This window comes from Phyllobates terribilis, unplaced genomic scaffold (assembly GCF_046119375.1).
Source record: "Phyllobates terribilis strain yellow unplaced genomic scaffold, ASM4611937v1 Scaffold_1__5_contigs__length_1240528914, whole genome shotgun sequence".
NCBI lineage: Eukaryota > Metazoa > Chordata > Amphibia > Anura > Dendrobatidae > Phyllobates > Phyllobates terribilis.
Genome location: NW_027362761.1, coordinates 243334411 through 243361858, shown reverse-complemented (window position 1 = coordinate 243361858; position 27448 = coordinate 243334411). Strand labels below are relative to the sequence as shown.

Genomic DNA, 27448 nt, shown 5'->3' with positions numbered 1-27448 from the left:
TGTACCAAACTGTAGATTTTGCCACTCCTAATATTGTAGCAATTTCTCGGTTGGGTTTTTTCTGTTTTTGCAGCTTAAGGATGGCTTGTTTCACCTGCATGGAGAGCTCCTTTGACCGCATGTTTACTTCACAGCAAAAGCTTCCAAATGCAAGCACCACACCTCAAATCAACTCCAGGCCTTTTATCTGCTTAATTGAGAATGACAAAACGAAGGGATTGCCCACACCTGTCCATGAAATAGCCTTGGAGTCAATTGTCCAATTACTTTTGGTCCCTTTAAAAACAGGGTGGCACATGTTAAGGAGCTGAAACTCCTAAACCCTTCATCCAATTTTAATGTGGATACCCTCAAATGAAAGCTGAAAGTCTGAACTTCAACTGCATCTGAATTGTTTTGTTTAAAATTCATTGTGGTAATGTCTAGAAACAAAATTAGAAAAATGTTGTCTCTGTTCAAATATATATGGACCTAACTGTAGTGGCAGGTAAGTATCCCAAAGTGTTATTAGCAGCCCCGGGGAGGTGAAGGTAAACACCTACCAGAATATTCAAGTTGCGATGCTTGTTTGGTGTCCGGCGTCCTAACGCGGTATCCACCGCTTGTTAGCATGCGGCGCCATCAGTGAAAAGCACCCAGAAATCATAAATACAGGTCAGAGAGTGGGCGTGCGCCAACCGCGACCAACAGCAAAAATCAGCGCCCGCAATACAAGTGACGCAGTTAGTTGCTAGGTAGATTTAATCATGTGATCTCTGTATGCGTTCCATACAAGCGGAAATGTGCGCTCCAAGGTGGTATGCGTACCACCTATGCCCGTACTTGCGTTCCAAAGCTGTATAAAGTTAGAGAGGTGAGTATGGATGAATATAAAAGGCAAAGTGAGGTGAAATAGGAGTTCCTTATCTTTAGAATAAACAGGAAAGATATATGATGATCCCCAGAAGTGAATTGAGATGGACAACAATAGGGTATTAATTCTGGGTCTATAAAAGAAAGAAGGACATGTCATTATTTTAGATAAATACATAATATGCCATTAATGCATACAAAGTATATTACATTGCAGATAAAGATAATATTCAAAGATGTCACAAATACAGCAGTAAGGTCAAACAATAGACCCCCCCCAAATCAAACAAATGATAGTAGATCATATTCCCTATTTAGGCCTTTTGGAGCCAGAGTCTGTAACTCATGGATCCAAAAGGCCTCCCTATACTTCAAAAAACTGACCCGATCCCCTCCCCTTCTCAGCTGGGGGACATGCTCTATCACCTGAAATTTCAGTTGTGACACATTATGGGCTGAAGAGACAAAATGGTACGGGACTGGTAGTAGGGTATTCTTACATCTAATTGTAGATTTATGTTTTGAAATCCTTTCCTTTAGCAGTGAAGGATTTACTTGAACATTCCCAGATTGACCCTAAGGTTAGAGATCTCTGTATTGAGCTCCTGACAGTGATTCTTACAAAAAATTACTTTGTTTCAAGACTCATTCTGCCTTCAGTACAGGGGTACTGCCATGGGCTCGAATGTGGCCCCCCATATGCTAATTGTTTCATGGCTTCCTTTGAAGAACTGGTGGTATATCCAAATGCGCTTTTTCAGGAAAATGCCATCCTGTGGAAGTGTTATATAGATTATGTTTTTTGCATATGGGGGGGCACATTGGAGTCCTTAAAAATGTTCTTTTCTACCCTTGACTCCACTTGGCCCGAGTTACGGTTTGTTATGTCACATGACAACCAGCGGATGGATTTTCTAGATACTGTGGTAATTAAAGATACCTGGGGTCATTTATCCACAGACCTTTTATTCAAAACCTACTGACCGTAATGGTCTTCTACATTACACAAGCCTTCATCCACCTGCGATGACCAGGTCTATTCCCAGATCACAATTTAAGAGGGTACAACGGATCGTCAGAGATCCGGACCTGTGTACAATCAGACTTAAGGAGATGCAGTCCAAATTTAGGAGAAGAGGGTATCCTGATAGGATACTAAAAGAATCACTAAGACCGGCCATCTCTACACGTCCTCCTGTGACGGACAGGCTTCCGGTTGTACACACATACCATCCTTTTGCCTATATTATACATCGCTCTATCCGTAAACATTGGAGGATTCTGAACACTGCATTTCCTCACATTAAGGAGTTCTCACATCCTTTTCTCCCATGTTTTAAAAGGGCTCCTAATCTTAGGGACAATCTGGTGCACACGGATTTTGGCACCATACAGAGCAGGGGACAGAGGATCCTACAGACACAAAAGACGGGAACCTTTCCATGTCTACAATGTAGACAGTGTAACAACGTACAAAGGGGCAACCAGAGCTGTCATCCCCACACGGGCAAAAAGTATTTGATTTGGGACTTTGCTACATGCGATACGTCCTACGTAGTATATCTTATTAAATGCCCATGTGGCCTCCTGTACGTAGGAGAAACCACGCTACCTGTAAAGCAAAGGATTTCAAAACATAAATCTACAATTAGATGTAAGAATACCCTACTACCAGTCCCGTACCATTTTGTCTCTTCAGCCCATAATGTGTCACAACTGAAATTTCAGGTGATAGAGCATGTCCCCCAGCTGAGAAGGGGAGGGGATCGGGTCAGTTTTTTGAAGTATAGGGAGGCCTTTTGGATCCATGAGTTACAGACTCTGGCTCCAAAAGGCCTAAATAGGGAATATGATCTACTATCATTTGTTTGATTTGGGGGGGGTCTGTTGTTTGACCTTACTGCGGTATTTGTGACATCTTTGAATATTATCTTTATCTGCAATGTAATATACTTTGTATGCATTAATGGCATATTATGTATTTATCTAAAATAATGACATGTCCTTCTTTCTTTTATAGACCCAGAATTAATACCCTATTGTTGTCCACCTCAATTCTCTTCTGGGGATCATCATATATCTTTCCTGTTTATTCTAAAGATAAGGAACTCCTATTTCACCTCACTTTGCCTCTTATATTCATCCATACTCACCTCTCTAACTTTATACAGCTTTGGAACGCAAGTACGGGCATAGGTGGTACGCATACCACCTTGGAGCGCACATTTCCGCTTGTGTGGAACGCATACAGAGATCACATGACTAAATTAAATCTACCTAGTAACTAACCGCGTCACTTGTATTGCGGGCGCTGATTTTTGCTATTGGTTGCAGTTGGCGCACGCCCACTCTCTGACCTGTATTTATGATTTCTGGGTGCTTTTCACTGACGGCGCCGCATGCTAACAAGCGGTGGATACCGCGTTAGGACGCCAGACACCAAACAAGCACCACAACTTGAATATTCTGGTAGGTGTTTACTTTCACCTCCCCGGGGCTGCTAATAACACTTTGGGATACTTACCTGCCGCTATATTGTTTTGCAGCAATAACTCCACATATGTGAGGCACTGAGTTCCACACTTTTCCTCTATCACTCAGCCATACAGGTACGCTCCTCTTACTTCTATGTCTCCTGTATCTTATTACTCCTTTTTCCTTCAGCTACAAAAGCATATATATGGGAGCTCATCACAGATTTGTTAATATGATCTATATGAATTGTACTTTCAATGTATTTTATGTATCCTATTTTTCAGATATATCAATTTCTGCTGTGTTAAAAAATACATGACTGAAATGTTAATTCTTATACGTATTTATTTGTGTTTCTTTTGATTTCATTATTATAGAGTGTACTGATGAAGGTCTATCTGACCGAAACGTTGCTGTATAACACTCTTGATTGACTGGCTTATAAAAACGTTGAAAATTCACCTTGAGTGCCGAGTTTTACATTATATACCTACTGGCGTTGGACCCTGCTCGTGCACCACGCATAGGAAGTGCAGTGATTTATTACTTTAATAAGGCGGCAATCGGTGCACTGGATGACATGCACTGTGCATACAACAAAGATTTCAATGGGGCTAAAAGATCATTTTTTTTGCGGAACTGCTTCTTTAATAAAAGTGAAACAACCCCAAAAAGATGCCACTGAAATACAGTGGGTACGGAAAGTATTCAGACCCCTTTACATTTTTCACTCTTTGTTTCATTGCAGCCATTTGGTAAATTCTAAAAAGTTCATTTTTTTCTCATTAAAGTACACTCTGCACCCCATCTTGACTGAAAAAAAACAGAAATGTAGAAATTTTTGCAAATTTATTAAAAAAGAAAAACTGAAATATCGCATGGTTATAAGTATTCAGGCTCTTTGCTCAGACACTCATATTTAAGTCGCATGCTGTCCATTTCCTTGTGATCCTCCTTGAGATGGTTCTACTCCTTCATTGGAGTCCAGCTGTGTTTAATTAAACTGATAGGACTTGATTTGGAAAGACACACCTGTCTATATAAGACCTCACAGCTCACAGTGCATGTCAGACCAAATGAGAATCATGAGCTCAAAAGGAACTGCCAAAGGAGCTCAGAGACAGAACTGCGGCAAGACACAGATCTGGCCAAGGTTACAAAAGAATTTCTGCATTACTCAAGGTTCCTAAGAGCACAGTGGCCTCCATAATCCTTAAATGAAAAAATTTTGGGACCACCAGAAGTCTTTCTAGACCTGGCCGTCCAGCCAAACTGAGCAATCGTGGGAGAAGAGCCTTGGTGAGAGAGGTAAAGAAGAACCCCAAGATCACTGTGGCTGAGCTCCAGAGATGCAGTAGGGAGATGGGAGAAAGTTCCACAAAGTCAACTATTACTGCAGCCCTCCACCAGTTGGGCCTCTATGGCAGAGTGGCCCGAGGGAAGCCTCTCCTCAGTGCAAGACATATGAAAGCCCTCATAGAGTTTGCTGAAAAACACATAAAGGACTCCCAGACTATGAGAAATAAGATTCTCTGGTCTGATGAGACGAAGATAGAACTTTTTCGTGATAATTCTAAGCGGTATGTGTGGAGAAAACCAGCTCATCACCTGCCCAATACAATCCCAACAGTGAAACATGGTGGTGGCACCATCATGCTATGGGGGTGTTTTTCAGCTGCAGGGACAGGACGACTGGTTGCAATTGAAGGAGACATGAATGCGGCCATACAAAGAAAATGATAAAGTCGGCTCACCTATAAACTCCTTCCTGGTGTTTCCTCCTTTCTGCTCGAATAGCAGCAGGCTGCTGCATTGAACACAACTTCAAACCAAAATCCAGCGAGTGAGGAGACTCCAGCGATGTGGTGTAAGTAAAATTTCCATTTATTTGAAGGATGATATTTCCATAAAAAATGCACTTACAAAGAGAGCCAATTCACACCGTATGGGCAAACAGAGTAAAAAAAACGCTACGCGTTTCGGCTTAGAAAAGTCTTAATCATGGTACATGAATGCGGCCAAGTACAGAGATATCCTGGATGAAAACCTCTTCCAGAGTGCTCTGGACCTCAGACTTGGCCGAAGGTTCACCTTCCAAGAAGACAATGACCCTAAGCACACAGCTAAAATAACAAAGGAGTGGCTTCAGAACAACTCTGTGACCATTCTTGACTGGCCCAGCCAAAGCCCTGACCTAAGCCCAATTGAGCATCTCTGGAGAGACCTGAAAATGGCTGTCCACCAACGTTCACCATCCAACCTGACGGAACTGTAGAGGATCTGCAAGGAAGAATGGCAGAAGATCCCCAAATCCAGGTGTGAAAAACTTGTTGCATCATTCCCATGAAGGATCATGGCTTTACTAGCTCAAAAGGGTGCTTCTACTCAATAATGAGCAAAGGGTCTGAATACTTATGACCATGTGATATGTCAGTTTTTTTTTAATAAATTTGCAAACATTTCTACATTTCTGTTTTTTTTCAGTCAAGATGGGATGCAGAGTGTACTTTAATGAGAAAAAAATGAACTTTTTTTAGAATTTACCAAATGGCTGCAATGAAACAAAGAGTGAAAAATTTAAAGGGGTCTGAATACTTTCCGTACCTACTGTATATCACTCACCCTGGTCCCCAAGGGGTAATCCAGCTTATCCAGCAATGGGAGCCACTGACTGGCTGCAGAGGTCATATGCCATCAGCATGTAAACGGGGACCTGAGTACCCCTGGAAGGTCAGTGCTGGATCACGGGGATGAGTAGTGTTACCTTTATTACTTTTATAACAATGAAAACATTTCAAAAAATTAGACTAGATAATCCCTTTAAGGATATATTTGCATGAGACATTTTTTATTGCCGATTTAATGTATATATGAGAGATATATGAGATATATGTAGTGCTCACTGAATACAAGAACAATTTTCAAAATATTTGTATGACCTACATGATTTTTAAGGACAGCATCACTTTTTCTAGGCATGAAATGAACAAGTTGTATCTGCATCCTGGATGGTCATCCTGGATGCAGATACAGGGGAAAGCAATGATGGAACAGGAGCTCCCTCCTCCATCATTCTCCATGTGTTCTGACGTCTCAGCGCAGTGTGTGCGATGACGTTACTACATCGCACCTGTGTATCGAGCAGTGCAGAGCATCAGACCACAGAGACTGGGGAAGTGGGGGAACGGGGAGAGGTATTTTTTTAAAAAATCAATGAGGACTATGTGGGGTCTATCATACTATTTAGATGACTATGTGGGAGCCATTATATTATATGGAGGTCTACGTGGGGGCCATCATACTATTTAGATGACTATGTGGGAGCCATTATATTATATGGAGGTCTATGTGGGGGCCATCATACTATTTAGAGGTCTATGTGGGGGCCATCATACTATTTAGAGGTCTATGTGGGGGCCATCATACTTTTTAGAGGTCTATGTGGGGGCCATCATACTTTTTAGAGGTCTATGTGGGGGCCATCATACTTTTTAGAGGTCTATGTGGGGGCCATCATACTTTTTAGAGGTCTATGTGGGGGCCATCATACTTATTAGAGGTCTATGTGGGGGCCATCATACTTTTTAGATGACTATGTAGAAGCCATTATATTATATGGAGGTGTATGTGGGGGCCATCATACTATTTAGAGGTCTATGTGGGGGCCATTTATACTGTGTGGAGGGTTGTATGGGGTCATTACACTGGAGGGCTGTTGGGGGGGGCATTATAATTTTTCTAGGGCTAGTGGGGGCCATCATACTATTTAGAGGTCTATGTAGGGGCGATCCTACTATTTAAAGGTCTATGTGGGGGCCATCCTACTATTTAGAGGTCTATGTGGGGGCCATCCTACTATTTAGAGGTCTATGTGGAGCCATTATATTATATGGAGGTCTGCGTGGGGGCCATTATACTGTTTAGAGGGCTGTGTGGGGGCCATTTATGCTGTGTGGAGGGCTGTATGGGGCCATTACACTGTTTGGAGGGCTGTTGGGGTGCATGATACTTTTTCTAGGGCTAGTGGGGGCCATCATACTATTTAGATGACTATGTGGGAGCCATTATATTATATGGAGGTCTATGTGGGGCCATTATACTATTTAGGAGGTCTATGTGTGGGCCATCATACTATTTTTATGACTATGTGGGAGCATTATATTATATGGAGGACTGTGTGGGCCATTACACTGTTTAGAGGTCTATGTTGGAGCCATTATATTATATGGAGGTCTGTGTGGGCCATCATACTATTTAGACGACTATGTGAGAGCCATTATATTATATGGAGGACTGTTTGGGCCATTATACTGTTTAGAGGGCTGTGTGGTGGCCATTTATACAGTGGGGAGGGCTGTATGTGTTAGAACCCTCCTGTTAGTTTTTTCTATCTTGTGTTTTGCGGTCACGTGACCATCTGCCTATATATTCCAGCTCCGGCTTTGCTGGACTTCAGTGTTGTTTGACTGTTTCTCTAGCCTGGTGCTTCGGTGCCTTTCTCTGTCAGTTTGCTTGTTCCTCTGGGACCTCTAGTACTTTTTGTCAGTTTGTCTTTTTGCTCTACAACAATTTCTGTTTAGGAGGTGTCACATTTTTGTCCCAGTCCTTAGTTCTTTTAGGGACACCTCCCTTTATGCTATAGGTCTCCGTTCAGACTAGCCGAGGACTAAGGTGGATCTGTTTGCTAGGAACAGGCAGCCCGCTACATCGTAGGGATTCAGCTTAGTCTAACTGTAGGGACAGCTTTCTTTCCCCTATCTTTCCTTAGCTCTTGTTGCAGATCATAACAGTAGGGGGGGGGGGGGGGGGGGCATTATACTTTTTCTAGGGCTAGTGGGTACCAATATACCGTATGTGGGCCATTATACATTGTGGAGAGTTGTGTGGGGTCCATTATACTGTGTGGAGGGCTCTGCGGGGGCCATTATGCTCTGTTGATGGTGGGGTGTGGGGGACATCATTCTGCGTGGAGTTTTGTGAGAGTCACTATACTGTATGGAGAGCCATCAAACTGTATATAGGGCAGTGTGCGGGCCATCATATTGTGTGAAGGGCTGTGTGGGGGTCATCATACTATCTGTGGGGGACTATGGGTGCCATCAAATTGTGTTCACTGTGGGGGTATCATACTTTGCGGGTGAGGTACTGTAGGGTCCTCATACTGTGCACGTAGAGGGTAATGTGGAGAAATTCACTTTGAGGGTATCTTACTATGTTTCGGGGGCACATTTGTTGGCATCAAACCTCATGGGGACCATGACGGATATCATGGTGCATGGGAACACGAAGTAGCTTTACTAGGGGCAAAATTACTTTGTAAGGGCTGCAAAGTTGTGAGATATGCTCTTCTGTGACCACAAAAGACTGAAGTGTCAGTGATCCTGTTTACATTAACCCCTTAAGGACCCTGGGATTTTCCATTTTTGTTTTTTGCTCCCCTTGTTCCCAGACCCATAGCGTTTTTATTTTTTGGTCAATATGGCCGTGTGAGGGCTTATTTTTTGCGGGACGAGTTGTACTTTTCAACGCCATTACTAGTTTTACCATATCCTGTACGGGAAAACGGGAAAAAAATTCCAAGTGCGGTGAAATTGCAAAAAAAGTGCAATACCACAGTTGTTTTTTTTTTTTTTTTTTTTTACCACGTTCACTGGATGCTAAAACTGACCTGCCATTCTTATTCTCCAGGTCATTACGAGTTCGTAGACACCAAACATAGTTTACATGGATTTATATAGTGTGAATAAGTTGTCAAGCACTTTTCCAAGTGATGCTAAAATCCCTTGGAAAGCACTTGACAACCCGCATGCAGAAATGCATGTGAAGAACGCTTGACAAACGCTTCTACCTGGAAGGAAAAACGCATGTAAAATCCACATGCGTTTTTCCTGACAGGGAGAAGCGGAAAAAATATGCAGCATTTCTGCATCGTGGGCACATAGCCTTAAGGAGCCCTCTTTGATGCCAGTTTCATCCTCTTGCAGCTGCTCTCGGTGCAGTCACATCACGGCCCCGCACTGCACCGGATATTTATTATAAGAAACCATCTTCAGCATCGGGTATCAAACTTTATTTCATCAGTGTTTGCTTCTGGGGCGCAGATTCCCCCCATATCTCACATCTCACCATGACACAGCAGGATCCAGCAATGACGCAAAGCGCAGAAACACCTCCTGCTCCCGCCCTGACAGCTTGTGGAACTGTCTCCTCCCATGCTCTTCTCAGGCCACACTGGCCCCGCCCACTCCTGCTCATTACAATACGTACACCGGGAAGCTTCCCTACTGTGGCCCCGCCCACTCCTGCTCATTACAATACGTACACCGGGAAGCTTCCCTACTGTGGCCCCGCCCACTTCTACTCATTACAATACACACTATGCGAAGCTTCCCTACTGTGACCACGCCCACTTCTACTCATTACAATACACACTATGGGAAGCTTCCCTTGTGTGGGCGGGGTATCTCTTGGGCACGCCTCTCACACGGATAGCACCGCCCTTACTCTGCTATCCGTCCTGCAGGCTCCTCCCTCCGCAGTCAGAGCCTTCTGTCCGGTGAGGAGCAGCACCTAGCACGGCCGTGTGATGCCAGGACTTCAGGAGGGCGACCCTGTGATGGCCGAGCAGCTGGAGGAGCGGTGAGTGCCCGCAGCGGGCGGCACAGGACTGTAATGGAGGCCGCAGCTCAGTACAGTGCACAGGCCGGATGGCCGGGCCTGCATTGTGTACGCAGCTACAGGTGGTTGATGCCTGACTGCTGGCAAACTACAACTCCCAGCATGCACAGGGGAGCATTCTAGCTTATCCCTGTGTATTCCCGGCTCGGGTCACTCCATATCATTGCTATAATCCTATTATTACTCCGGGCATGTCACCTGGCTCCAGGGCTCCTCAGCCAGGTATAGCAGCCGGCAGGCAGGAGGGGGTTAAAGGGAGCGACCCATCACCTGAATGTTACTGATACCCAGGATAAGCTGTCTACAGAAGAACTGCCCATCAGGGTCTCAAGGGGTAGACAAGCCCTTTCCCAGCCCCGTGGTGCCCTATTACCCAGCACTTCAGGCGGGCAGTGTGCCCCTAACCCTGTAGTGATGATCTCAGTGCCCCATTGGAAAAGTATGAATGTCCCCCAACACTATTAACCTGCAGATGTAGGGCCGATGTGCAGACTGATAGTGTTACAGTGCAGTCTGGCCGCTAACAGAAAATGAATTGTGTACCACCTTGTGAGCTGTCAGTCAGTGTCAGTGATTGCTTACAGACACTGTGTGCTGCGCTAAGCCGCCTCTGACTGAAAGCCGCCGCATCCAGGGAGGACTACAGTTAGTTTTCTCCCGCTAGCCGCATTGTCAGTAATGTGGCCGGACAGCATTGTAACACTGTTAACCCTATTTGGAGACATAACAGGTTCACTTTAAAAAATAATGATGTGCTATGAGTGATTACTCCCACAGAAAAATAAAGATTATACTCTTCTAATCCGAGCAACCGAATCCTCTTCTCCCTACTGCAGGCTGTCACATGGCACATTGCAGTGATGGCTCTGTGCCCCCTGTGTCAGGACCCTGGCGTCTTGTGTGCCCACGGCCTATAAGATGGCGCTATTCCTCATTGTTAGTCCACGGCATTCTCTGTATGAGCCTGAAACAGTCTTGTATAAATCTGGCAGAGAACACAGGGGGTTAATTTCCTGCTGGTGGCTGGCCCTTTAGTTACAAGTGGGTGGGGCTTAGCCATCTTTTCCTTACTGCTCTCAGGGAAGGGCAGTGGGGATTCTGCTGCTGCCAGTTGTCTTACAGCCACACGCAAGACAGTAATGCACCTCTATACTCCTGGATAAAGAGAAGACTTTAATTTTTTTAGAGGTTTTCTGGTAAGAACAAATCTTAGAAATCCTCAGTGACCGCCGCTCCATTTGTGAGGACGAATGTGTGTGTTTCTGCTGCTCAATTAATTTTCTATGGGACTACTGGCGATTATTGCTCAATAGAGAGATTGGCATGGCGGGCAGTGCGGGTGCCCCACCCAAAGCTCACAGATCCCCATTCTGATGAGGGCTCCCAAATATCTAGTAGTTATCATCTCTCCAGTGAATAGGTAGTTTATTTTATTCATTATGCTTTGCTTATTTAGCGCGATTATTTCCGCAGTGCTTTTACATACATTATAATCACTGTTCCCATTGGGGCTCACAATCTACATTCCCTATCAGTATGTCTTTGGAGTGTGAGAGGAAACCGGAGGAAACCCACGCAAACACGGGGAGAACATACAAACTCCTTGCAGATGTTGTCTTTGGTGGGATTTGTACCCCAGCTCTGCAGAGCAACAGTGCTGCCCACTGAGCTACCGTGCCTATTTAACTGTAATAAAAGACAAATTAGGCTAAAAGCAAAGGAGATTAAGAAAGAAAGTGCCAGGAACTTCTTTTTCATTGTCTTGTGTTGCTGATGTGTTTAGTTGCCACAATAACGCACTGGCTCCATCCTGTTCCCTACCTATAATAACTAGTTACCTGGTGTAGAATGGGCCGGCTCACAGTGTGCTCGGAGTCACCCGGTCACCTGCTGAGTCACCCCCTACTATAATGACAGGCCTGTGCCGGCTCCCTCCTGACACCAGTACAGGTGACTTCTGCTCCACAGCTCGTACTAATTCTGCAATTCCTCCTGTGTTTTGCTTGGTTTACTTCTGTATTCCTTTGTGTTACAAGTTGTGATCCAAGTAGTCAGGTTTTTTTTTTTTTTAATCTGTATTTGTTCTGATTTTGGTTAGAGGGACAGCGTTGGCTGATTCATGCTGCACGATGGCAGTCAGGTATATTTCCCTGAAACGCTCGTCCGTTTATCTGGGGAAAGATTATATTTTCTGTTTTATTTCTAAATCATGTTTTCATACTGTTCCCTCAGTGGCGCCGTCATTGCCGATGGGCCGGGTATCTGTTAGATCTGTATTACTGCCATGTCTTTACTTTAGATTCCAGTTTCGTGCTGACGTCCTCTTTGTTAGGTCCGTACATATACAGTGCAAACATTGAGCCATACATTATAAATATGGCATTAAACATTGACATTTCTTGTAGTTGGTCGCACTCATCGATACTCCCCAAAATCCAAATTTAATCCAAAAAGACCCAGGTATTACATAGTTACTCTATTAAGGCCTATCCAGGAGGTAGGGGCGTTTGTATGGCTTGATAACATGCATGGAGATGAGTATTTGTAACCCCCATCCCAATGAATAAGTCAGTCCTAGAAATCTCCTCCACAAATCTGCAGTGTGTGTGAATTCACCTTTCCACCACATAAAGAAGTAGATTTATTCCAGATGTTACTTGCTTGGTACACTAAAGGAGGCATACGCACCATGGCCCCTTCAGGGTTTTCCCTCCACATTGCCACTGATGAGGTGGGCACTGTCCGTGCATGGGGGGATAGGTAAGGGGATCACTTTCACTGTTTCATTACTTTTCTCTTCCTCTCCTTTTCTTTCAGGTGCCTTTGACTAGTTTCATGGCATCAATCTTATTCTCTCATTTCCTGAATATCTGTGTGCAGTTGGGCTGGGTAAAGCAAGGTACTTACTAGTAGGATCAAAGAAACTGAGATGAGAGGCGGCGTTGGTCTTGGTCTTTGGGATCAAACACCCTGTCTACAACTTTGTGTGACTGAGTAAAGGTGCCCCCAGGGCTGTGGAGTCGGTATAAAATGGACCGACTCCTAAAATATATAATAAATTGGGTACAGAATGTGCTGTAAATTTTTTCATAAGAATTTGGGAAAGTTATGAAATGTCCTATAAATGTCTGTTCTGTTCCTGATCTAAGGATCTCGGCTTTTAGTTGAGATGAATCTGTGCTGCACTTTATGTACATGCTGAGTAGCGAGGCAGTGCTGTGAAGTTGGAGGTTTGCCATACCGACTCCATAGCCCTGTGGCCGCATACATTAGATAAATGCTGTCTGTTGAGGGAAAGTGGGGTCAGTCCTTTTTTATTCCTACGTGCCTATTCCTTTTTTTCTCATGGGAGATAATTTGCGGAAATAGGTGTCTTTCAGCAGCCTATTCCCCTCTCCTCGATGAGAACACAAGCATGCTCGGCTGAGATGAGCACTCGTGAGGTTTGGAAGAATAGTTGTTGGCCAAATCAACTGATAATATGGCCACACACATTAGACAGCTAAGTGAGCGGAAAGGTAAATTGGTAGTAAACTTGCTGCAGGCGAATTATTTTCCTCCAGCAAAATGGCTCTTGAGCAGTAGCATCTATCGCTTGCCGAGAGATGCTACTACGCAAGCACCACTAGCCATTTTGATGGAAGAAAAAGAAATTTGCCTGCAGCAATATGGCGCCGCCAGTCGTGCTTGTGCAGTAGCATCTCTTGGCAAACGATAGATGCTACTGCGCATGCGCGGGTGGCGGGAACTTTTTGCTGCATGTAAATTTCAGGATTTGTAACACAATTACACAGGTAGTATTTAAAATGGGAGGCAGAGATAGGAATACATAAGCAAAGCACCAGATAGAGCGCCCCCCCACAGGCTGTCTCGGAGCAGGAGCATATCATTATCTCCAAACTGAAAGTAAAGATTACATAAGAACCACCGGACGGATTTCATCAACCAAGGTATCATTTTAATCAGTGTAATGTCGCCCACCTGACAGTGTATGTAGTTTACCGAGCACAATCCTGCTGACAAGTGCGCTTAAAAGATGGTACTGAAGAAGAAGGGCTAAAATACTATCAATATATGATATATGTGCATTAATACAAAGCACTGTGGACACTAATATGGACATGAACAGATAGGAGCAGGGCTGTGGAGTCGGTAAGCCAAACCTCCGACTCCTCAATTTTCATGACACCGACTCCAACTCCGACTTCCTCATGTTTAAGTGATAAATTTACAGTAGCACAGATTCATCTCAGCTAAAAGTCTAGACCCTTAGATCAGGAATAGGACAGACATTTATAGGACATTTCGTAACTTTCCAAAATTTTTATGAAAAAAATATTCCCCATTTTATACCAACTCCACCAAAATGGAAATAGACTCCGGCTCCACAGCCTTGGATAGGAGGATTGCTTGTATCCTCCTTTTTCAAAAATTGCACCTATAATCTACTGTCTGCAATGTGTACAACAGAAATAAGATGTAAAGGAAATATATTGATTGATCTGCGTCAGTGAAACCAATTTTTTAACAACTTCTATCTGTCTTATTTTCATTTTTTTGCCACAGGTCTCAGAGTTGGTTGACTGGCTGGATCCCATCTTGGTGCCCCACCTCCATGTCTCAGTTAAAGGCTGTCGAGTCCAGGATTCTTCAGTGTAAGGAGCGAATATCCGTAGAACTAATTCCCTTTTAACACTTTGTAATTTGATTGTAATGCAGCTCAAAACACAGTCCAATAAGTGATACATCCCTTGAATCAGGGTCTCTGCTCCTACATTATGGTCTCTCAGGTTACATAGCAGAAACCTGGTAACAGATTCCCTTTCAAAACTGATAAGCTCATACAGTGAAAACTCTCCAAAAGACAGACCATCTTTGTTAATATGACCACCCTCTTAGCCAGACCAGATTTCCTGTTTGAGACTTTCAGTTCCATCTTTATAATGGACATATTGGCCATCTTCATGGTGAAGATTTTTTTTAATGCAATTTTGGGTGGTTGTCATACAGCATAAGTTTATTGGGTAATGATGACCCTCACCTATGAAAACTCTTGTTCCAGTTTGCATGAAATATCATGTTCTGAATGTCATGGCATCTTGACTGCAAGGGCCCCCAGGATCCTGAAATTGAATGGGCCATAGAGCTGATCTACCACCACCTTCTCAGTCTTTTTGCAATGGGAAAAATTATTTAGGAGTGTGATTTCCTTGATCTTCTTTTTTTCTTTTTAATTCCCTATTCATATGCTTATTCTCACTTACTTAGGTATCCGGAACAGATTTTCTGCTCGCTATGTCTCTCTACCGGATCAGAATAAGATATGGACACTGACAGTGAGCCCTGAGCTTCGTGATAAGACTCCACTGGTGATGGTTCATGGATTTGGTGGAGGAGTAGGACTCTGGATTCAGAACATAGACCATCTGAGTACTGGACGAACCCTTCATGCTTTTGATCTGTTGGGATTTGGACGCAGCTCCCGACCAAGCTTTCCTGGTGATCCAGTGGGAGCAGAAGAGCAATTTGTTTCCTCCATTGAGCAATGGCGACAGGAAATGGGGATCAATGACATGATTCTTCTGGGTCACAGTTTAGGGGGATTCTTAGCTACATCTTATTCCATGAGATTCCCTCAGAGGTGAGAAACCTATTAGTCATTGTTCAATATGTTAAAATATACTCTGTGTTAATGACCAGAAGAGAAATTGGTCAGAGGATCCATTTTATAGATTAAATTAAGGACCTTTATCCTAAAGCTTTGAGTTCTTATGGTACTATAGAGTAATGGTTCTATGAGATCTAGTATAAAGTGGTGATTGCGGCGCTGCTGCTGTGTCCACTGGTTCCCGTGATTTCCAGGAGATATCTCTTGTGACCAAGCTGCTGGGTCCAAAGGTGTTCATACACATTAGATAAAAGTATTTTCATGATTGAACAACCATCGAGCAAACAATCGCTTCGTGGACACAGTCTTACACACCTAAATCCATATTGGCTGTTGTCTACCTGGCCATATATGAGCAGACACAAAGGATAATGATTTTATTGAAGGATTGTTCATGGAAGATAGATCTTTTGGGTGAAAAATTGAGACACCGTTGACTTTGCAGGTGATTTATGGTCTGTGATGCAGTAATGAAGACCGTTTTTGCCACATTGTCTTAAGACTGTTAGAAAAAATATTCCAGAATGTTTCCTCATAGAAAGTGAAGAATGGATCTCCCATGGTGATATCAGTACCATAGATTGGGTCTGATGGGCAGACGTCCCATTAGTTATATGCCTTTATCCTCTGCTTTCCCCTGTTGTAATTTTTTGCTTTTATGGCCTTCTATACTTGTTATCTTTATGGACACATCATTTTATATAAGTAGTTTGAAAGCGATTTCCCTTGGAAAATGATCTTAAACAAGCCTAAAATATTACATTGTATTACTTAAGGATATGACTTGGTTATCAAGGGTGCTTTTAATTTAGAGAGAATCACTCTTTCCTCGGGTTCGGCAGCCCCACTGTTGGCTTGCAATTGGCACTGGATGGTGATTACTGTGTCGGCACGTGACCAGTATTATGTTTGAAAGGGACTGGCTTATTTCAGTAGCTTATCTAGCCCCTTTATCTATTCACCGGCTGAGACCAAAAAGAGGTTGAGTTAAAGTGGAAATAGGACTTCCAGGACCAGATAGATCTGTGCACCTTTGATTAAAAAAAAGGTGCTAAATTGATGGGGTTGTCCGGTACTTTAGTATTGATTACCTATCCTCTAGGACAGGTCAATAATACCAAATTGATGGGGGTGCGACACCTGGATCGCCATTGATCAGCTGTTCCCAGTGCTGGCTGGATGTGATCAGTTGCAGAGATGCTCGGCACATCTGTGCCAGCCGCATAGTGGCCGCAGTGGGGTACTGCAGATCCACCTTTAGTCATTGTAATTTGAGAAGATGCACAGTATCCATCCATGGCTACTGTACAGTTGATGGAGCTGTGCCATGCAGCTCTGCAACTTATTTCATCCAGGCGGCATCTGAAATAGCCGATCGGCAGGATTGTTGGGTGTCTCCCCCCCCCCCCTTATGATCTGATACTGAGAACCTATCCTAAGGATAGTCCATTGGTATTACAGTACTGGAGAACCCCTTTTAAGTCTTCCTGAACATGTATATTTTGGTTAATTGATATTTCGTTCTACCTGTTGCAGAGATGTTTTGTATTGTTCAGTACAATAGTATTTTTATAGATAATATTCATCCATGGCTGCGATCATCTTTCTTCCCATTGTTCTAATGCATTTTGTTTTTATCTTTAGAGTGAAGCATCTGATTCTTGTAGATCCCTGGGGCTTCCCTGATCTACCTACAGACCCCAATGAAGTGCGTTCTCCCCCAGCCTGGGTGAAGGCTCTGGCCGCCGTGCTTGGGCGATCCAATCCTTTGGCAGTTGTCAGAGCAGCAGGACCTTGGGGTAAGGGCACATTGTGCTGTCATCTTCCAGATAGATAAAATAGGTGTTTAGAATAAAAAAAATAAAAGCTTTTGTTACAAAACAAGACCCCTTAGTATGTGCTAACAAAACAGCCAAGACACTGCTTTTACTGATAACTTGAGTTAGGTTTTAGGGTTGGGAACTGAAATCAACTTAGTATGAGTACCTATATGAGGCGCTAGAGGGATTAGTTATTCCTTCTGGAGGGGAGCTATTTTGCCTATCACTTTGGAGCATTGCACTAAGGGAGTATAGACACCTTTTGACATAGAAACACATGATTTAGGGATGCGAGGTCTGTGGGTAGTTACAGTGCCATGTGAAAGTATTTGGCCCCCTTGAACTTTTCTACCTTTTGCCACATTTCTGGCTTCAAAAATAAAGGTATAAAATTCTAATTTTTTGGGGGAAGAATCAACAACCAGTGGGACACAATCGTGAAGTGGAATGAAATTTATTGGATATTTTAAACTTTTAAAAAAAATTAAACTGAAAACTGGGGCGTGCAATGTTATTCTGCCCCCTTGAGTTAATACTTTGTAGTGCCACCTTTTGCTGCAATTACAGCTGCAAGTCGCTTGGGGTCTCTATCAGTTTTGCACATCGAGAGGCTGAAATTCTTGCTCATTCTTCCTTGCAAAACAGCTCGAGCTCATTGAGGTTGGATGGAGAGCGTTTGTGAACAGCAGTTTTCAGCTCTTTCCACAGATTCTCGATTGGATTCAGGTCTGGACTTTGACTTGGCCATTCTAACACCTGGATACATTTATTTTTGAACCATTCCATAGTAGATTTTGCTTTATGTTTGGGATCATTGTCTTGTTGGAAGATAAATCTCCTTCCCAGTTTCAGGTCTTTTGCAGACTCCAACAGGTTTTCTTCCAGAATGGTCCTGTATTTGGCTCCATCCATCTTCCCATCAATTTTAACCATCTTCCCTGTCCCTGCTGAAGAAAAGCAGGCCCAAGCCATGATGCGGACACCACCATGTTTGACAGTGGGGATGGTGTTTTGAGGGTGATGAGCTGTGTTGCTTTTACGCCAAACATATCGTTTTACATTGTGGCCAAAAAGTTTGATTTTGGTTTCATTTGACCAGAGCACCTTATTCCACATGTTTGGTGTGTCTCCCAGGTGGCTTGTGGCAAATTCAAACAAGACTTTTTATGGATATCTTTGAGAAATGGCTTTCTTCTTGCCACTCTTCCATAAAGGCCAGATTTGTGCAGTGTACGACTGATTGTTGTCCTATGAACAGACTCTCCCACCTCAGCTGTAGATCTCTGCAGTTTATCCAGAGTGATCATGGGCCTTTTGGCTGCATCTCTGATCAGTCTTCTTCTTCGAGATGAAAGTTTAGAGTGACTGCCAGGTCTTGGTAGATTTGCAGTGGTCTGATACTCCTTCCATTTCAATATGATCGCTTGCACAGTGCTCCTTGAGATGTTTAAAACTTGGGAAATCTTTTTGTATCCAAATCCGGCTTTAAACTTCGCCACAACAGTATCTCGGACCTGCCTGGTGTGTTCCTTGATCTTCATGATGCTCTCTGCAATTGAAACAGAACTCTGAGACTATCACAGAGCAGGTGCATTTATACGGAGACTTGATTACACACAGGTGGATTCTATTTATCATTACCAGTCATTTAGGACAACATTGGATCATTCAGAGATCCTCACTCAACTTCTGGAGTGAGTTTGCTGCACTGAAAGTAAAGGGGCCGAATAATATTGCATGCCCCACTTTTCAGCTTTTAATTTTTTAAAAATGTTTAAAATATCCAATAAATTTCATTCCACTTCACGATTGCGTCCCACTTGTTGATTCTTCCCCCAAAAATTGGAATTTTATATCTTTGTTTGAAGCCAGAAATGTGGCAAAAGGTAGAAAAGTTCAAGGGGGCCAAATACTTTCACAAGGCACTGTATTTCCAATTCTACAGCTCCTGAAGAATAATCAGCATTAGTGTCTGTCTACAGCCTGAGTGGGCTTTCCTACCTAAGAACTTAAAGGCTGTAGACACCTTTGCACATAATTTTTTTTACTGTTCATTTGCTTCCTAATTGCAAATTTGAAAAACTTTCTAAATTGTCTTAAACAAAAATGTTCTACCATTTGCTGCTACAGTGTCTCTGTAAGACCTTTTGTCTCTGTAAGACCTTTATCTAATTTAGTGCATTTGCAAAAAATGTTATGTCCATCAGAGCTTCTGCTCCTTGTTCTTTCTGACTGTTCTTTCAGTGTTAGGCATATCAGCAGGTAGGGAGAAGGGATTGGATTGTACATGGATCTCAAGAGTGGACTGAAGAGGAAGTATTTACAGTCTCAGGGAGGGGAGAGAAAACAGACTAGAGATATGGAGAAAAGGACATGAAGAGTTAATAAATTTCAAAATTGAAGCTGTGCTGATACATGGAAGAGAAGAGATCAACATCCTGGATACACACAGAGCTCACATCTAGCCTATATTACAGAGAGAGACGCTCTCCAAAGAGACGCGTTATGCTTGGGTTAGGCTGCAATCTGCCTTTCAGAAGGTTTAGAATGAATGATGAAGATTTTCCATAGCCTTTCTCTCTCCCTGAAAGAAGGGAAGGAGATCAGAGAGCAAGAGTTGTCACAACCAGGACAACAGGACTCTGCCGAGTGTGTTTTAAGGAAGACTGTAAAAATTTGTTTAATTTTGCATTTAGGAAGCAAACTAACAACAAAAGAAACTCAGTGCAAAATATATACATAGCTTTTAATCCCTTCATGACATACGATGAACATATACATCATATATCGTGTCCCTGCCTTTGATGAATGCTCGCTTTCCGAACCTGCGTATTTACCGCCACATAACAGCGGCGCTCCACCCACGGCTGCTAACATATTAAATGCTGCTGTCAGTCTGACAGCAGCATTTAACACGTGCTGGCAGGCGAGCGCATCACTCCATGTACCCATGAGATGCATTGCTATGTATGGTACGAGAGATCGGATGATCGCAGCTTCAAGTGCCCTAAGGGGTCTATTAGATACTGTAGAAAGTAAAAATAAAAAAATAAAAAATACAAAGTTCAAATCACCCCACCTTTTGCCCCATTAAAATTAAAACTCAATAAAAAAATACAAATTTGGTATCACCGCGTTCAGCAAAGTTGGGCCTATCAAAATATGAAATAAATTAATCTGATCGGTAAATGGCGTAACAAATTCAAAACACCAAAATTACAAAACATTACAGTGGGTATGGAAAGTATTCAGACCCCTTTAAATGTTTCACTTTTTGTTTCATTGCAGCCATTTGGTAAATTCTAAAGTTCATTTTTTTTCTCATTAATGAACACTCTGCACCCCATCTTGACTGAAAAAAGAAACAGAAATGTAGAAATTTTTGCAAATTTATTAAAAAAGAAAAACTGAAATATCGCATGGTCATAAGTATTCAGACCCTTTGCTCAGTATTGAGTAGAAGCACCCTTTTGAGCTAGTACAGCCATGAGTCTTCTTGGGAATGATACAAGTTTTTCACACCTGGATTTGGGGATCCTCTGCCATTCTTCCTTGCAGATCCTCTCCAGTTCCGTCAGGTTGGATGGTGAATATCCCTGTATATCTACTCCAAAATGTTATCCGTAAAAACGTCAGCTCGGGGTGCAAAAAATAAGCCCTCATGTGGCCACATACCCTGAAAATTTAAAATGTTACCAGTCTTGGAAATTAGCGACAAAAGCAAAAATATTTTGCTTTACAAATTTCCGAATTTTTTTTCACCATGGTTTGATTTTTTTCCCTGTGTGGATTGGATGGGTTGTTACCGACTTATTGTGAGAATTTCATGTCAATAGCACCTTTCCAAATATATTTATTTATAAAATTGGTGATGTGTTTAATACTTAGTTCACTCTCTGTACATACATGGTTGTGCACATGTTACATGCATTTTTACAAACTACAGGGTTTGTGCAGGTATTTTCAGAGTTTTAAAGATGGACTGTGATGTAGGGAATAATAAGGGGCATTCTCCTTATTTTCTGTTCTGTTCCAGTGAGATGATTCATTTAAGGGTACAAGTTCTGCAATAAGTTCTGTATAAGAAAGAGTATCCAAAGCGACCACCTCCGGTTACCAGCTCTGTGAGAGCTTCCTTCTAGTGATCATTAGCCATGGGGCTACCTTGCATTTGTCCTGGATGCCCTATATTGCATTTCGGGCCCTTCTAACTTCATGTCTTAACCAAGGAGTTTCTGTTTCTTCAATCTCTACTTTTTCTGAAACTGCAATAACTCAGATGCTATAAAACTGTGTTCCGCCAGGTCCCAGATTGGTGCAGAGATTTCGTCCAGATCTCAAGAGGAAATTTGAAGAGTTTTTTGATGATGACACCATCATGGAATATATTTACCATTGCAATGCCCAAACTCCGAGGTATGGTGATTGCCATTTGTGTGCAGTAATTTATCTTGATAATTTGTTTTGCTCAACGCATCTCTTTATATTTCTGATAGTGGTGAAAGTGCCTTTAAAACCATGATGGAAAGGTTTGGCTGGGCCAAGCGCCCAATGATGTCCCGCCTCAATTTAATTCCAAAGGACCTTCCAATCACATTTATCTATGGAGCGGAGACCTGGATTGATCAAAATACAGGTGAAAAGGCCAAAATGCTCCGACCGGACTCCTACGTGAACACTTTGGTAAGACTTACATGAAACTGATGACTTCTCCACCTGTGTTTGGAGATACTTTTCTAAGGTGAATATTCACCATTAAAGGTCCAATAATAAAACATATTTTTATTAGTATATAAATATCTTAAAAAACTGCATATTGGCAGAAGAGATAAAAATACATAGTGAGGGGACCAGCTCCAATACAGGGAAAGAACGTATAGGAAGTGGGTCTAATAAATTATGTAAATAAATAAATATATATATATAATATATTAGTACAGACAAAAAGTTTGGACACACCTTCTCATTTAAAGATTTTTCTGTATTTTCATGACTATGAAAATTGTATATTCACACTGAAGGCATCAAAACTATGAATTAACACGTGGAATTATATACTTAACAAAAAAGTGTGAAACAACTGAAAATATATCTTATATTCTAGGTTCTTCAAAGTAGCCACCTTTTGCTTTGATGACTGCTTTGCACACTCTTGGCATTCTCTTGATGAGCTTCAAGAGGTAGTCACCGGAAATGGTCTTCCAACAATCTTGAAGGAGTTCCCAGAGATGCTTAGCACTTGTTGGCACTTTTGCCTTCACTCTGCGGTCCAGCTCACCCCAAACCATCTCGATTGGGTTCAGGTCTGGTGACTGTGGAGGCCAGGTCATCTGGCGTAGCACCCCATCACTCTCCATCTTGGTCAAATAGCCCTTACACAGCCTGGAGGTGTGTTTGGGGTCATTGTCCTGTTGAAAAATAAATGATGATCCAGCTAAGCGCAAACCAGATGGAATAGCATGCCTCTGCAAAATGCTGTGGCAGCCATGCTGGTTCAGTATGCCTTCAATTTTGAATAAATCCCCAACAGTGTCACCAGCAAAGCACCCCCATACCATCACACCTCCTCCTCCATTCTTCACGGTTGGAACCAGGCATGTAGAGTCCATCCGTTCACCTTTTCTGCGTCGCACAAAGACACAGTGGTTTGAACCAAAGATCTCAAATTTGGACTCATCAGACCAAAGCTCAGATTTCCACTGGTCTAATGTCCATTCCTTGTGTTTTTTAGCCCAAACAAGTGTCTTCTGCTTGTTGCCTGTTCTTAGCAGTGGTTTCCTAGCAGCTATTTTACCATGAAGGCCTGCTGCACAAAGTCTCCTCTTAACAGTTGTTGAAGAGATGTCTGCTGCTAGAACTCTGTGTGGCATTGACCTGGTCTCTAATCTGAGCTGCTGTTAACCTGCGATTTCTGAGGCTGGTGACTCGGATAAACTTATCCTCAGAAGCAGAGGTGACTCTTGGTCTTCCTTTCCTGGGGCGGTCCTCATGTGAGCCAGTTTCTTTGTAGCGCTTGATGGTTTTTGCAACTGCACTTGGGGACACTTTCAAAGTTTGCCCAATTTTTCGCACTGACTGACCTTCACTTCTTAAATTAACGATGGCCACATCTTTTTTCTTTACTTAGCTGCTTTTTTCTTGCCATAATACAAATTCTAACAGTCTATTCAGTAGGAATATCAGCTGTGTATCCACCTGACTTCTGCACAACACAACTGATGGTCCCAACCTCATTTATAAGGCAAGAAATCCCACTCATTAAACCTGACAGGGCACACCTGTGAAGTGAAAACCATTTCCAGTGACTACCTCTTGAAGCTCATCAAGAGAATGCCAAGAGTGTGCAAAGCAGTCATCAAAGCAAAAGGTGGCTACTTTGAAGAACCTAGAATATAAGACATATTTTCAGTTGTTTCACACTTTTTTGTTAAGTATATAATTCCACATGTGTTAATTCATAGTTTTGATGCCTTCAGTGTGAATGTACAATTTTCATAGTCAGAAAAATCTTTAAATGAGAAGGTGTGTCCAAACTTTTGGTCTGTACTGTATGTATTATAATATATATGTATAGCAGCAGGGTTATGAACAAATATTATATTGTAGTATAGATTCAAGTGATAAAATAATTATGTAAACACCCCAGCAAATATATCACCGTACATATAAATAAACAGGGAAAATTTTACCAAGTATGGATACCCAGAAGCTGCAACATATGTTTCGCCGGGTGGCTTTCTCAAGGAGTATTAGGAAAGGTGAAATAAGGGAGTGTATATAGGTCAACCCAGTCAATGGCAGAAAATTGCCAAAATGAGGCTTGACAATATATATATTTACTCCCTTATTACACACTCTGTGTATTTTAAAGGTCTGCAGCTGTATCATTCCAAACTCATAGTAATATTCCATAACCCTATTGAATAATGGCAATCTGTTTGGTTTGTGGATATGCTGGGTTACAATTTCTTAGTAAAAAGTGATAGAAATACATGTCTGTTAGTTCTTTATTCCAAGTTGAATTCTTCCTTTCTAACTCTCCTGTAATTCTGTGTTCTCCTCAGGCCATCAGAGGCGCCTCTCACCATGTATATGCCGACCAGCCGGGAGTCTTCAATTCCATGGTTGAGGAGATTTGTGATGCGGTGGATTGAGATTCCTCTATGCTGAAAGAAATGTCTTCTAGTGCGGACAGAATGATGTACCATGTAGGCCGACCGTATGCTGACCTGTCTGCCTGTGACTGACAGAACGGATAGATCCTTCTTACAGTTCCACAGTGATGTCCCCCTAAGCATCAGCACCCGTTATTGGTGACATTCACCAACCTCTATACTTCTTGTCAGCTCTGTGTCTTAAGAGTGGGGTGGGCTGCTCTTTTTGGAAATTTCTTACTAAATGGAAATCTAATCTGCACTACTGATGTAAGGCAGGAAAAAATAATAAAAAATATATAGTGCTATCAGTATTTGGCAGTATTGCACTTGAAGCACTAAATTGAATAAATGGTTTTAAAGCTGCTGATTTTTCGCAGATAGTCCTTCTAGTTTTGACCAAGTTACTAAAAGAAGCACAAATAATGGTTCTTGAATGAAGGATTTGTACTGTAGGTAAAGTCTGACCCCGCCATGAATGTTGATAGAACTACCTCTTTTAAGGTATCGGTGATTGTACAAATCAATGTTAAAGATGGATATTGTGCCATTTATCGTCAGTTTGCCAAGTATATTTTGTGTGTTTTTGTGAGTTCATTATGCCAGGTTTTACCATGTGTAATCCTGCTTTGTCTTTAGCTTTGAAGTTCACCGGCTAAAATCAAACCCCTTCCATCACCCTCCAGCTGCAGATGGGGCAATGACCGATTTTAGCTATACATCTTATAGCACCACTTAAGTGTTTATTTTCAATGCTGGAGTGGTGCCACTAATGTAAGGCCCCTGACCCTAGTATTCTACTTACCGACCGCTGTCCTCAGCTCTTCCCGGCACCACTCCGGTCCCGCACCGCCATCTTGTGATCACAACTTCTGACTGATAGTAGGTCAGAGGTAACGGTCACAAACTAAGTCTATAACGCTCTCATAGACTTACACTGAGATGTGACTTCCGCCTCGCCCAGCAAACACTGGAGTGATCCAGCAGATCACAACCTGCAGAAAACTGACCGGAGTGGCGCTGATAACAGATGAAGACAGCAGCTCGAAAGTGTAATACTAGGGGCAGGGAACATTTAGATTAGTGACACCACTCCAGCAGTAAAATAAAGCACCACTCCAGCTTTTTTTTTTTTTTTTTAAGACACAAGCTTGAGTCATTTCCATTAATATAATCTTTTTGACCACAAGTAGTGACCTCTAATGTGTATTACTGCATCAATAGAGACCATATTTGAGCTTAAATGTATAGCTATACTGATCATTTAATAACATTTAGTCCCACAAGGGTGTCTATTGAGTTTTCCCCGTAGCCATAGCACTTGGACTACCTACCTCTGTAATGTAGCAATCTTCTGCCCATGCTGTCTCACCATCTCAGGGCATTGCATTACTCCAGAGTGCCTTGAATATCACAAACGCTAAGTGCTGTTGCTACTTCTGCACAAATACTTTGCTATGAGACTTTCCTCTGACTTGTATGGTTTCTTAGCTGCCAGAATGTGCCAGTAACCTTGTTCCATTTGATGAAGGATAAAGGCATGGAGCGTGCACTACTTTCACACTAGCTGCAGACCTCTTATAATATGCCATGGATATGTCACAGATTTGCAGGCAAGTCTGTGGTTGAAATTCTGGAACCTACTCCAAGTCCAATTTCGCACATCTGTGTTTCGCAGTCCGTGTACAGACCGTAATACAAGGACTGGACACGGGTCTCCCGACCTGAGCTCGACAACCTCATATCAGTCATATAGGAAGCTGTCGAGTTTGGGTCAGGAGACCTGCATCCAATCCGTGCATCATAGTCCATATTTGTACTGCGAAACACAGATGTGCGAAACCGGCCTAAGATCTGTTTCCAGCAAAACCTGCATATTTCGGCCAACTTGCTCATCCTCGTGGTAGTTATTAGCCAATTGCAATTGGGTTGATTCTTGTCCCCAAAAATCTTGGCAGTTTTTCTTCATAATTTGTGCCTGGTTGCGACATTGATAACCACTAAGATATAGAATATGTAAGAAATTAATTGTTAACGTTTAAAGTTGAAATAAGCACTTAATAGATTTTAATAATAAGTTATATTCCTTAGATATTTTAATAGATACTGCAGTTTTTGGTAAAATGCGGTACAAAGCCAGTGGTAAAATGATCTTTTACTCATGATATACAATCTACATGTGCTATTGGTATTGCTTACTTGTGATAACAATACAATTCTCATGGTGCATTGTACAGTTTTGTTAACTTTCTATTAATATGTATTCTAATAAAGTACTTGTAATTGTATGTAATCCGTTTGTATATTTATAATGAATGACGCAACAGGATGGTGTTTTTTTTTTTTTTGCACATGTATTCACATAAGAAGCTGAATTTGATTTGTTCCCTACTCCCGAATGCACAGCGTTTCTTTCCTATTACCCAAGGGTAAAGTAGTCCCAGTTTTTTATAGATAGATATACACTACCATTCAAAAGTTTGGGGTCACCCAGACAATTTTGTGTTTTCCATGAAAACTCATACTTTTATTTATCAAATGAGTTGCAAAATGAATAGAAAATATAGTCCAGACATTGACAAGGTTAGAAATAATGATTTTTATTAGAAAGAATAATATTCTCCTTCAATCTTTGCTTTTGTCACAGAATGCTCCCTTTGCAGCAATTACAGCATTGCAGACCTTTGGCATTCTAGCTGTTAATTTTCTGAGGTAATCTTGAGAAATTTCCCCCCATGCTTCCTGAAGCCCCTCCCACAAGTTGGATTGGCTTGAAGGGCACTTTTTGCGTACCATACGGT

At 42.2% G+C, this 27448-nt stretch overlaps 1 protein-coding gene across 1 annotated transcript; it reads left to right on the top strand.

The window, feature by feature from the left end:
• The first annotated feature begins 9813 nt into the window (after positions 1–9813).
• Positions 9814–26935, top strand: ABHD4 (abhydrolase domain containing 4, N-acyl phospholipase B). The gene is made up of 7 exons (XM_073671124.1): positions 9814–9966; positions 14572–14660; positions 15274–15646; positions 17318–17472; positions 21798–21909; positions 21990–22176; positions 24558–26935. Exons 1-7 carry the CDS (start codon positions 9914–9916, stop codon positions 24645–24647), a joined length of 1059 nt encoding a protein of 352 aa, XP_073527225.1. The 5' UTR covers positions 9814–9913; the 3' UTR covers positions 24648–26935.
• The last annotated feature ends 513 nt before the right edge of the window (positions 26936–27448 follow it).